The 14,490-nt window shown below is 35.8% G+C and overlaps 1 protein-coding gene across 1 annotated transcript; it reads right to left on the minus strand.

Annotated features, from left to right (window-relative positions):
- Positions 1 to 961: 961 nt before the first annotated feature.
- LOC110445427 lies at positions 962 to 6,806 on the minus strand. Its single transcript, XM_021490050.1, has one exon. The coding sequence runs from the start codon at positions 6,616 to 6,618 to the stop codon at positions 3,280 to 3,282; it is 3,339 nt and encodes a 1,112-aa protein (XP_021345725.1). The 5' UTR covers positions 6,619 to 6,806; the 3' UTR covers positions 962 to 3,279.
- Between the last annotated feature and the right edge of the window lie 7,684 nt (positions 6,807 to 14,490).

The following is a 14,490-nucleotide window of genomic DNA, read 5'->3' on the forward strand; positions in this document are numbered from 1 at the left end:
GGTCAACGTTAATGTATGCACTTAGCTCATACAAATGTTCTGCGTGGCAAAGGTGAAGAAGCAAACGTACGGAAACGATCAGAAAGTTATTTCCTGTTAGTAAGGAATTGGAAATCCTCTGGTTTATACATAAGCTTATACCATGATTGCCGCATTGTATTTCCTGAAGCAGTGACGTATAACGACAGCATTTCAATACTCAGTAATTAAGACAGATATTAAAAATCAAAAATAATAGAGAACAAAGCTAGTCTTAATAATGGAAGATAGCTACAGGATATTGAAAGAGGAATTAATTATCAAAATAATTGATCGACTTAATCAATGATAGAATGGATAAACGGTCGATGTTGAGAGGTAAGAAACACAAAACTTTTGAAAAGAAAAAAATGTTTTACAATTGTTGAATTTTCATATTCTGAAAAAGGTACTGAACAAATAGTCATTTGTTTCCCCTTTTAATTATACAGATAATGGTACATGTTTAAGCTATGCACATATTGAAACCTTTATACATGTTGTTATTACACAACCAAGTTCGGGGTTGACAACGGTGGTTAATTAACGTCATCGCGTATGTCAGTTAACGTCACCAAGTACAAATGTACGTGTGCAATTCTTCTTAGTTGCAAATGTACATATACATATTACATATTCATTTTGAAAAGTACTTCGCTTGAGATCTTCTTCTGAAGTATTTGTAGTCCATATGTTACATGTTATAATAAATTAATATTCTTAAATAAGAATTGACTTTGTTACATTTTTATATTGTATGTATTAAATGAGGCATATTCCCCTTGTAGTTTTGCAAATATATTATATTTCAAATGAATCCCTATGGCACTAAATCTTTGTCCCGAAAATTCATTCCTAAAACTACGGATTAACCTTTAGTACTGTTTGCATACAAAATTACACAAGGTGTTACCTTTACTCGTAAATATAAAAGGAACTTAGGTTGTTTTCATATCTTTTATTCATTACCAAATCACGTGTATCCTCACCAACAGTATGGCAAATATCAGCATTCTATATAACAAAAACATGAGTAATTCATTTTTTTATATCCCAATGAATTATTTATGGTTCTCTCAAAGAAAGAGTTATTAAGAGTTATAAATAAAGATGATCTGAAACACCAATAAATAATGACATGTCAGAATTTAACTCCATATGGTATCTATGTACGCCGATTAAGTACTCAATACTGTGATAATGATGTATCACGTAATAATGTGTTAATTGTCTTAACAAATTAGAATGATGATATATACAAGGCTTGTTACACTATGAACGAGGTTGTCCTAGCACCTTTATATCAGAGAAAACATTACGTTCTACCAAATTATAAAGTTTTATACATTTTTGAAAATTCAACATACGTTTATCAATAGCTATAATTATTAACGGAATTCTTATCTGATAAGACAAAAGATATTCCAATAGATAGTAGATAGTAATATCTTTTCTTTTCATGTTATATACTTGTCTTTAAGTAATAAGATAGTGTATGACGTAAACGATATAAAATTATTTGTGTCTCCACTTCAGCATAACAAATATCTTTTATGCAAGCAAACAAAAATGCGAAATCTACAATAAAAAGGGCAAAGCGCAATACTAATTAAATAGTCAATCGAGGAAACTCCAGAGAACCTTATCAGAGAATATTCGTTACTTTGTAGAAACATCTTAATGTATATCTGCTTTAATGGAATATTAAGTAGTTGATATTTAAATTTAAAACGAGTAAAGTTTCAAAATTGTGCTAATAAGATATTCATAAACCATTTGAACAAAACAAATGTGCTTATAAATAAAAACAGAATAATTGTGATTATTACATGCAAAAAAGAACTACAATCAAGTCGAAGATATGGCAACAATGGTTTTTCCTCGACACAATAACGTGATAATTGCTAATGTCGACAAATTTCCTTATGACCGTAATTATGTATATCACCGTAAATGTTACCGCATTAGTTGAGTATTACCATTAGTGACAAGAACGACAGATTGTCTAGTCAGATATGATTAACATAGATTGTTTAAACATTTGTCTATAGTTAAACTTATATCTTTTATGATCTTTAAACTTAATTATAGATTATCTTGAGGTACGAAAATGTGTTTTAGAATCACGTTTTCACAGCAAACAAAATTTTAATAAATAACTAGCATGATGATCGATGTGTTCTATCATTTATGCTAATCAGAAGAAAAAATATATATCCACCGCGTCAAATTCCATCACCCTTATGATTTACCAAACTATGAAGACATTACAGATTAATTAATTAAACTCCATTAATTTGTAGCAGCACTGCTGCTAATAAGATTACCATTTGATATGTCGTAAAGTTAGATGATATGCATTGGAAGTTAGTCAGCGACGTTATTATCTTAACTTTCTTAATAGGTGAAAAGGACAATGCAATAAAGTAAACTAAAGATAGAACTAGCATGTATATAATAAAACAGTACACATTCAGAATGTACTTTATATATACCGAAGAGGTAAAAAAAACAGTTGTTTTCTTGAGATTAAAGTACATCACATTCAAATACACAGGCATATATTGAACAAAAAAAATATTTGTAAAATAAAAATGAATTTAGATGAATTTAGAAATTACATACTTTCTCAGGAAGCATGACTCTATGTTACTTTAACTTTTAAAATGACTAATCAAAGAAATCAAAGACCATAGTATAGATGTAAACTTCATACGGTCAGACATATCCTGATAAACGCTTGACCTTTGCCTAATAAGCAGGACATGGCGGTCATTAACGTCACCGTTAAGATGTCATGTCGATACATTTATCGTCCAAGGTGTTGGTGATAGATTGGACTATCTACACAGGTGCTGATAAAGCCCGACGGCCATGTCTTATGCCCAGACTGTGAGTCACATTACGAAAGACATATTGTTTTGGGCAAATTATCATATAGAATGGAGGATTCAATGTGTCAAGTCTATATATCACCGGTTTTCTGGTCCAACAACGAATACAGTTGAGTTCATGTATTTGTTTTGCTAACCTTGTGTCCACGATAAAATCGATCTGCTTCATTAGTTTTTGGCGAACACTTCACAGCAAACAGCATTGCTTGATACTTATATTTCGTTTATTATGAAATAATCGGAAATATCTTGATTTCTCTGTTCCGTGTCTGACTTTGCTATGCGCTCCTATATCCCGGCTGGTATCAGATGAAGCATCAATGTTATTAATCAGATAAGGTCATATAACAGCTATCACTCTGTGTTATCAACATCGCCATGGTTGGAATTCCTTTAGATGTTTAAGAGCCGTAGGTTGCTTAACCCAACCAATCATGTCAGATATTGACACAATATACACATCTGGCAATAAGAGCACGTGATTTAAGAAGTTGTTAAGCCCGGACAAATTATGATTGTAGTACCAATGGAACCATTTTTGACTGAGATGTATTCCAAAAGGAGATCGTGTTGATTTATAATGTCGGTTAAAATTTTCCTGTAAAAACTTCGAGGTATCTTCTTTTGTGTTGGGTTGACTTTTACACCCATCCGCATAGTTACAACTTTCCTTTGCTTTACTGTTTATAAGTGGAATTATGGGTACCTCCCAAACTCCAGCGTAAGTATCCATAGGGCATGCCACGTTTTTACATGTTCCTTTCCATCCGTAGTCGAGGGTGAATGGCCACACTTTTGCCTTAGTTATCATTGACGAATCGTACATTGATTTATTATGTAACACAAGCATTTCGTTGTCAGTTGGCGGTTGGAAGTCTAGACCTCTATATCCTGTGATTTGGTTTGGCAATAATGTAGTAGATTTCGATAATTTCGATCTATATTCGTCAATGTCAGAGGAAAAAATGCTTCCACTTGGTTGTTCCCGGGGTTTACTGCCTTGTACAGCAATTTCGACATTATCCTTATGTATACGGTCTACAAGGCGAACGCTTGAGCGAATTGGTGACACAAACATTGTTCCTCCAATAGGGCATCCATTGGGATTCTTTCGTTTACGAGAAAACATTGAACGCATTTTGGTAAAACCCGAAAAGTTGATATCTCCATCGACGGTAATATATATTATTTGTGGAATTTCGGTCGGCTTAAGACCACCAGGAATAGTAGAAGACAAACATTTGCATTCTGGCAAACTACACGTAACTCCTTGCTTGCATGTCTCCCTTGAAAGAACAGGCGGCATATCTGTATGTTTAGGACCCATTGACAATGGTGCAATTGACCGGTCTAAACCCCTGTTAGGTTCAATAAGAGTGGCTTCTTCTGGAAAAGAATATTTCAAAGATGTGACTTTGAAAATAGGTTGTACCGTAGTTTGTTCTTTCGTAGATGATCCTTTAACGGACTTCACTTCAGGTGATGAAGTGCGAGGTGACGAATATACGGTGGTCGGGTTGAAATCGATAAACCCACCTGTCGTTGCAACCTTGATAGGCGGTAGTGTTGACTGCAATTTTATAACTTTCTTACTTTGTCGTTTTTTAGGTATCGCCCATGTCCATAGTTCTTTATTATTGCCAACAACATCTTTAAAACTATCCAAAAGGAAATTGTGTGAATTTATGTCCTGTTTCGCAGTTGGAAATTCGTTGTGTCTGGCAAGTTTTGAAACCTTGGATGCTTTTACTTTTATTGGTGTTGCTGTGGATGTGACTATCTCCTGTTGTTTTTCACTTGTAATGTGTGATTTTAATTCAGACAGAGGCCTAATCGTTTGTTTCTGTTCTTGTAACCCCGGCTGTTTTCCCACGCCAAACAGAAGACGAGATTGAACGAGTTTACTCTCAGCGAATCTCAAAAGTTCCCTTAGCTCTTTCTTAGTGTGAACCATATTTTGTAGAACAGGTGTCGCTGTTGTCATGCCAATGCTTTTGTTAGGACGTCTGACTTTCGATTTCAACAGTTTTTCTTTCTCTGCATGAATTAGTGCATCTTTCCGCTTCTTCACGGCAATACGTGTTTCTTCTGCTATAACCTTTTGTTCGGCCTCCTGACGTTCCTTTAAAAGTCTCTTTTGTTTCTCAAGTTGTTCCCTTTGCCTTTTCCTTAAAAGTACTTCCTTAGAAGGTTTGGTGGGTTTTCGGTTTATTAAAGCACCCAACAACGCACTTGGCGTCGTCGACGGTACACTTTGTTGCACATGATGCATGACCTGATGTCTTAATGCTTGTTGCCATGAAATTCGTGATCTCCTTGCACTGGCAAGGGAACTCTGTTTTCTTGCATTCATCCTAGGTCTAGCCCTTTGTCTCTGTAACCACATGTACTGCTGATACCCTAGAGTACCACTAGCAATAGGCACTTTGTTTTTCTTCTTCTGCACTGTGTTTGATTGTTGAGTCCCTCCGTGCTGCAGATTCTGTATTCCACGTTGTTGTAAAAGTGTCTGCTGTGCCTTTTTTCTCTGCTGTTGTCGCTGCATAAAGTTGACTTTAGCCTGTTGCACTCGCAGTCTTCGCTGTTGTTCAATATGTTGATGTAGCGAATTGGCCCTGCTGGCTCCGTGCGAAGTTTTGACACGGGGCGGTTCTGCGTGGAATCGTCTGTGGTGATGTGATGTTTTTTTAGGGTTTTTACATCCCCAAGGTTTAAAGTGATGTATATCGGATAATGCTGTTGGCGTTTTAAGCCAATCAATAACCTGACTCACAGATACCAGATATACATCAGGTAGGTTGCTAAGGACCTTAATGAACCTGTCCATTGCTCGTAGCCGATCAGGATAATAAAACCATGAAGCGTGCATATTCATACCAAACGGTGCCCTGTTGCCACTGTAATATGTATTAAAATTATTCCAAAGAAATTTAAAAGCAGTTTCCTCATTCGGGGGAGGTGTATGGCATCCATCGACATAAACACAGTCGAACCGTTCTAAGTGGTCCATAACGGAAATCACAGGAACTTCCCAGAATCCGTTGTGAGCGGACATAGGGCAAGGTTTGATTTTACAGTCATACGGCCATCCATAGTCCAATGTAAACGGTATTGGAGGTTTCTTCAGTCCCTTTTTGGTTATTGTTAGCGTAGCATCGTACGTGTAATCAAGTTCATTGAGAGATTTTGGCTGTGTGTCTCCGACAGGCTCCAAAAATGGACTGCGCCATCCTTTAATTTCCGACATCGGTACACCCGCCATTCTAGCTATATTTTCCTTTTGTAACTTTGCCTCTGATTTAAATGTCCGTTCATTCATGTGACCGTGAGAGACACTGTGTGCACCAATCTCCATCCCTTTCCTGTAAAACTCTCTGACTAAACTGTAAACCGTATTTGCATGCGAAACAAAAAGTGTCATTTTAATCGGGCATCCGTTTGGATTTGTTCTGTTTGAATCGAAAAGTTCCCTGTAGAAATTCGCTACCGTTGGGGTGATAGCGTCGTCAAATGTAAAGAACACCATTTGTGGAGTATTATTCCTGGACAATATCGGCATGTTGTCATTGCAGCAAGAGCACGCTGGCGGATGGCAGGTGTTACGTGATACACATTCACGACACGTCTGAGGATTCAACGATATAACTGCATTCATTAACGTTGAAAACAATATAAAGCATGTCACTGCATTGCGAAACAAAGACATGTCGAACGGTAGCTCGTTTACTTTCTCTATATTGTATATACGTAGATCGGTATTGTCAAAGCCTTTCTTGCTCTCTCCCAGCCGGAGCAACCGCCTATGTGACGTAATTCATAACTGGAATGGACCAACGCCCCGGCTCTGGAGTAAACAAAACACGACCTGCACCGTAAACGAACTGGAAACAAGTGAGGTAGCAGTACAGTGGTGAGATAGCTATATGACACGCTGAGAAACGTAAGTGACAGCTCGCATGTCAAGACGTACAGCGGCAAGACGCCTCAGGCTGAAAGAGTCAAAAGATTATGGCTAGTCTTAACTACCTCCATTGGTTGTACGTAATGTGATAATTCGTTTTATTATCCAACTGTATAAGTAAGTAGTAGAAAGTATTGAAACGTACATTAATATCATTTTTGAAAAGTAAAATAATACATTTCTTTCCCTAATTACTCACGAACTCTGTACAACGGCTGCCTATTACATGGTTTGTATATAATTTTGCGTTTTAATTATTAACGTTTTTAAGGCTGCGTCATTGCATAATAATCAGGCTTATATCCTTATAGCTTACAATTCCATCGGGCAGACGTCATTATATTGGTGATGGACAGACTGGTGCTTTGGTGTGACATATAATTGATACGGGCGGTGTTATATCGCCAAAACTAATATCCTTTCAAACTTACCAATGGTATAGTGAACCTATACATATCGATTCCCTACTTCCATACATATGTACAAAATATACATAAAATAACATTATTCACAAGATTTTCCAAGCAATGAGTACATTTTCAAGTTATAATAAAAAATTATCATACATGTATTATAAAGATCAAATATATCAATTATTTCAGTTTAACTTCTGTAAGGTTACTTTATCAATTATTAAGAATTAATGTTTGGATATGAAAAAAAGGCGTTTTTTTTTTGGTATACCCTAAGTGTGGTTGTCGTTTCGTTGTCACTTCCCCGTTTTACACTTTAAGGATGTGTCAATAACATGATTTGACAAACGGATGTCTTCAATGGAGCAGAGGACGCTTGGTCTACATTTTTGTAATTATCCTTGAATCGATGAAAGGATCCTGGTATACATGTATCCTTTTCGTTCACATTTCGCTAAAGTTTTATCAAGTTGGAGTTCGAATTTTGATTACTATGCATCAACATTTTTACCGTATTGCACGCACAGGTATGTCGTATTTCTCAATATACATGTACGTATGGTACATTATTGCCCAATACATATTAGATAACCATGTTTTACGTACATGTAATACAATTGACATTTTATAACTACGAATTGTAATACAAGTAGTGCATATATTTGACACTGTATTACAAAAATAAATATATAAATAATGCTACCGATTTCGTAAATTTACTCGATACGGGACACAACACAACATATTGTACAATGTATTTCCGTTATCAATTATACTTAAAAACAATATTAAATTTTGTTCATGAAATCATTTCATTCATCTCTGTCTACTTTCTACAGACACACTAAATGTCAAGTTCGTTTGTTAACGAAACAGTTTCATCACAAAGTCATACAATGTATGAATCACATGAATGCTATAAATATATTACATAGTTTAAAAGGTATTATCAATCTGACTATATATATACTCTATTTCAAACAAGGAAGTGAAATTTACATTTGTATACGCTATTCTCTTACAATGTGATTCAAAACGATTATGGCTTGGTAGGAAAACATTTTAAAAAATCGTAAATGGATCTGCATAATATTTTAATAATACGTCAACGCTATTTCCCGTTGGGAAACACCATCAAATAGGGTAAAACTTTATTACATGTATTTAACGAAGCATCTAGATTGTCTGATACAATCAAGGAAATACATGTCATTGTGTATCGGCGTCAGAAAACTAATTGCGGAGTATGCGTCATAATGGAACGAACACGTGTATAAAAACCATAAATCTTAATGATCAGAATCATTGATGCAAATGTACGTAAGGCATATTTTTAAATGAAAATATTATTAAACATCAGATGAAATTAAGAAAGGTTGTGTTTATAATCTAAGGACGATCATTATGAATCCCCGGACTTAATATTTTGTTTTCAGTTTAAAAATAACTTTATTTATGATAATAATATCAAAATTTATGGCCAAGATAGACAAATGTATCACTGTTACAGAATAGACAATAGCATTTATTACTCAAGGAATCATGTTAAAATTCGTCACGACTCTACACAAAATATGACATGTACATTTGTATCAAATTCATTATGAAGGAAAAGCGTTTACCGTTATACAATTGTATTATATAAATATCACATTCATTATAAAGGAAAAGCGTATACCGTTATACAATTGTATGAACATGTATAAAACATATTTCGGAAACAAATGCAGGGCATGATTTAAACGAAGGATATATTCAAAATGAAACTCTTTAAAAAGTTCAGGAGGAATAGGACCAGGTGAAGGGTAAACGTTATTTGCTTCATCAACGACACCCCCATGTAAATGTAGGTCAAGTAAATGTCACATCCCCAATGTGAGAATTGGGGTAATGACGCCGAATACACAAGCAACACTTCTAACCAAATAAAGCACATCGGCCTTCACATATCGCACACGGAATACAATATTTCCTAATTAGGTCATGATTGCGACCATTAAACTTGTCTGTAGTCCTCTGTGACCTGGATCACCCGAATGAGTATCTTGTACACAATAAATAAGAGTTGGAATATTAGATTTAACAAGAATAGAGTAATGTATAAAACAATACAACTGCATTGAGTAATGGTTTCAGTTATGTGAGCCTAACGAATTGTTATATTGTACATTATGTACCTTAATGTATAACGCATTTGAATTATGATAATTATTCAGAAATCAATAATCTACTATGTATATAAACGATTAAAACAATTGTTTATACACAACTTTGCTTTTCTTTCTATTTCTTTAAGCAGTTTTACTGATTTTTAAAGAAAGTAGCAAATGTGTTGATATCAATTTTCATTGATTTCCCTATCCTACATGTAACATCCATGTCGGAGATCAAAAAGTAGCAAATATTCATTAACCTCCAATATACAGTGTATCTATGTTTTATACAGTAATGAACATACCAGATAACACGTTTGCCTATCAAATAAAGGCTAGACGTGGCACACTCTCACACCGACTGTCATGTACTGAGTGAAATCCATGAGTTTGATAACGCATTGAGCACGACAAAGAATATATCGGCAGTAAATGAGCAAACAAATGTCATCCAATAACTCTATCAAATATGTTAATAACAAGGCTGTTATTTCTTAGAGATATGGTAAGGGTTTCAATGATCAACTAAATTCGCAATTGAACGCTAATGCATGTTTCCATATGACGCAAGATCCGATGACCGCATTAACCTCGTAAATCACAAACAATTATCCTGTCATATTATTTCCTTTCTACAGGGCTCCATAATTACTGCGTGTAAATACTTAATATGTAAACGATTTCGATTAAAACATGTCATCAACTTATAAAACTATGTTATAGTGAAGAAGGTCATCGAACCTGTGTGGTCCTTCAAACTGATACAAACAGTCAAGTAGTTCCCGCCAAGAGGCAAAATTGACACACTAATGATATGTGTCGCTGACGAGTAAAGTATATAATGAAAGGTCAAATGTCACTCTTTACGTCTTATGTAAACAGCAAATGTTTGACTTCAAAATGATCGTGATTAGATCAATTAAAGTATCCTTGAAATTTAACTTATTATCAGATTTGAATCTGATTTTGAAAGAAAGAATCAATAGGTTCCGTCGAATTCTACGTAAAATGCTAATTGTCCACGCTAAGTAGACTTTCTTGTTGATACAGCATTATATGTGGGAAACGTGTGTTAAAATAAATTCCACGTACTTTTAAAACTAATTAAAGCACCAATGTTTTAGTTTTTTTGGCTGATATACAATGTATATTTAAGAAAGGTATGTGCAAGTTATGTCAATTTAATACTTAACTTGATTTATTATACCTCTACTTTATTTACTCTATATACAAGTAATTGGTTAAATCGAATATATCCCCACTTTTGCCTGACTGTGTTTTAGTCCTGTGTGTTAGTCTGGGAACTAAAACACACCTACACTCGGGTGTTTCCGCCGAGCCAATCAGGCGAGAGGTGGGCGGAGCTTGCTACCGAACTCGGAAGCATTTGGCTCCATTGCCATCAAAGGGGTAGTTGGGACGTGAAGCTATACAGCTTATGGTTTTCAAATATTTTCAAGTTAAAACTATCTCTGCAGTGTATATCGGTATAATAAAACGGTTAAAGTATGGGGTTGAGGGATATACCCCATACTTTAACTGTATAATACAACCCGTGTAGATACAAGTTATACATAATTGTTACAGGATAAAGCCCTGTTTGACATGAACGTTACCTATTCATAACACCTGCTGATGTTTACCTAATATTTGATGAAAACAAAGAAACAGATGAACAGAAGTGGAATACCATGTAATTGAAAATAAAATATATATAGCCTGTGTAGTTATTATTTAAACGGTGACAGTTAAACATGCTATGTAATACTTTGTCCGGAGTCGTACTTTTTCTCAAATGTTAAAGCTATCAAATCAATCCTGTTCGACATCAGTTATTCGTCATTGCTCTGACATACATCGTCCTAAGTCTGAACCTGGTTCCCCCATCCCCTGATCATGATCTAGCCAATTAAATCAGCCAGATCAATCATAATAAAAATATATCAACCATCTAACTCATATATTCAGTCCTAATCACAAGATATGCCTGAACTGCTTTGGAATGTAACAACACGTTTCACCTGTCGGCATTTTATTAATCGACAAGGCCATTCAACTATAAAAAGTGTATTTAGAGTAATTAGCTTAACTCGTTCACCCCTGAAGACACATATGAACTCTTCCCATTCTAAGGATGGAATAGTTCATTATGAAATTTAAGGGGTGAATGAGTTAAAAATGGTTGTGATGAGGCCTCTTCGAACCCTGTGGTTTGTTTAACAATTAACTTCGATTATTCGTAGTGAATCAATCAATTGTTTAACTGACTTCCTCTAATTATGGCGTATGATTGATCACAAACAGTGCGTTATACATACGTAAGTAAATCAACTGTATGAGACGTTCATCAACCTGTCAATAAAATGGTTGTAATAGAGGTATATAATGATATAATATTTTACAATATTCTTGTCATTATTGTCCAAGAAATGTGTAATTATAATCGATATTCTTACAAATTATAGTATAATGTAAATGACTTCTGTACCAGTAGAGCAACGCCACACCCTGTATAGATCGTGTATACTCTCTTAGTCAAAACAATGTTTCTTGAATATAACATGCCAAAAACATAATAAGCATAGATGTCATGAAAAGCACAATCAATGCAAAGAAAAATGCTAGATTTCGTAAAAGCAAACCAGAACCGATACAAAATTCGCTAGATATACCATGAACATTATTAAACCAACATGTTTACAGACTGAACACACGCACACACTGTATACTAACATGTCGTAAAATCACATGAACTTATCGATATGTAAATATATACTGAAAGAGATCGAGAAAAATTCACACATAAGTAAACTGAATACATAGAGAATCACATAAAGTTGATCGGAGATTATTCCATTGGTAGCTATGTATTTGTTTCTGATATTCTAGCGTCTGTGGTTACCGACTCTTAGACCATTGGTACGTAACCCCGCATACTAGTCTGGATTTAACGGGTGCTATATATGTACAAAAGGTAAAGCTCATTACACCGAAAGTCGTTTCCGACGCTTGGATTTTTACATCCTCGATATCCAGGGGTTATGCTCACTTACGTTCTCTACACCCCTGGAATATGTCATAGCAAAATTGAAGGCTCGGTGTGCGCCACCTTGTCAATGAGACAAGAAGGCTAGTTCGATCCTTTGTTGTACATCAAAAGAATATCGCGGTCACGTAACGTTAAACATTGACAGTCTTTGAAGTTGGACGTCTCTCCTTTGTAATCATCAAATGACAGGTATCAGCCAGCGATTGGTCAGTAAAAAAAATTCCTGAGACCAATCAAACAGTTGACATATTCCAGGGCATCCAGGGGTTACGCTCACTTTCGCTCTCTGCACGGCGTAAGTGAGCATAACCCCTGGATATCGAGGATGATTCCAGGGGTTACGCTCACTTTCGCTCTCTGCACTCCTGGATATCGAGGATGATTCCAAGTGTGCAGAGAGCGAAAGTGATTGTTAACCCCTAGATATCGAGGATGACTCCAGGGCTGCAGAGAGCGAAAGTAAGCGTAACCCCTGGATATCGAGGATTATTCCAGGGGTGCATAGAGCGAAAGTGAGCGTATCCCCTCGATATCGAGGATGATTCCAGGGGTGCCGAGAGCGAAAGTGAGTGTTACCCCTAGATATCGAGGATGATTCCAGGGGTGCAGAGAGCGAAGGTGAGCGTAACACCTGGATATCGAGGAAGATTCCAGGGGTGCATAGAGCGAAAGTAAGCGTAAACCCTTGATATCGAGGATGATTCCAGGGGTGTAGAGAGCGAAGGTGAGCGTAATCCCCGATATCGAGGATGATTCCGGGACTGCAGAGAGCGAAATTGAGCGTAACCCCTGGATATCGAGGATGTGAGCGTAACCTCTGGATATCGAGGATGTGAGTGTAACTCTTGGATGTCGATGATGTGAGCGTAACTCCTGGATACCGAGGATGTGAGCGTAACCCCTGGATATCGAGGATGTGAGCGTAACCCTTGGATATCGAGGATGTGAGCGTAACTTCTGGATATCGAGGATGTGAGTGTAACTCTTGGATATCGAGGATGTGAGCGTAACCCCTGGATATCGAGGATGTGAGCGTACCTTCTGGATATCGAGGATGTGAGTGTAACCCCTGGATATCGAGGATGTGAACGTAACCCATGGATATCGAGGATGTGAGCGTAACTCCTGGATATCGAGGATGGGATTTCTACAAGTTGATGGAAACCGTACGACAAGGTTCTGTGATTGAGCTTCACACATGTTTAACAATTATTTCATGGGCTGTATAAGGAGGAAGCATACTAGAGCAAGATGCAAAATGTCAGATTGCTCTTGACGCTTAATTCTGGTGTTAAAAAGGCTAAGGCGTACATGTATGGGAACCCCGTTATAAATATATTTTATTCCATTTAAGTGACAATGTATCTCAATTTGATGTCATCAATTTGAATTTGTAATATCACTATAATATATACCTTAATTCATAAATGCGTCTATATTTGTGATTTTTTAAACCTTATAACAAACTACTTAGGTTTTGCATTAATTAATTTTATTATATCACACATTTGGATACTCGTAGTTGATATTGATCTAGTGGTACCTAGTTGTAAGTAGTACGCGCAATTTTAAGATATTCAGAATACATATATATGTATATCAATCATCAGCAATCTCTTTAATTTAAAGTTAATTATATTCTACACATGTAAATTGAAGATATGACATATACCGGTATATGGAACCTACGCTTTACCTGTATTTATGTTTGCATAGAATAGATACATTTTGTGACACTCCACTACGTTATTGCATTACGTTTATATTTTACAATGAAAGGGCTTATTGTGGTTCAGGCTGACCTAGTGATATCTTGCTGTAGGTTATGCGCGCATTTTTAACATACGCAGAATATATCAATCATACACAATGCCTTAAGTTTGAAGTTATCATAACTTTCAAATATACATTTAACAACATCACATTGCATAAATGAAAAGGATTTTTACAGCCTATTTATTTAAACATGGTCTTAAACATATATTACATCTGACTCACGAGC

This window comes from Mizuhopecten yessoensis, unplaced genomic scaffold, assembly GCF_002113885.1.
Source record: "Mizuhopecten yessoensis strain PY_sf001 unplaced genomic scaffold, ASM211388v2 scaffold2303, whole genome shotgun sequence".
In the NCBI taxonomy this organism is placed as follows: Eukaryota; Metazoa; Mollusca; class Bivalvia; order Pectinida; family Pectinidae; genus Mizuhopecten; species Mizuhopecten yessoensis.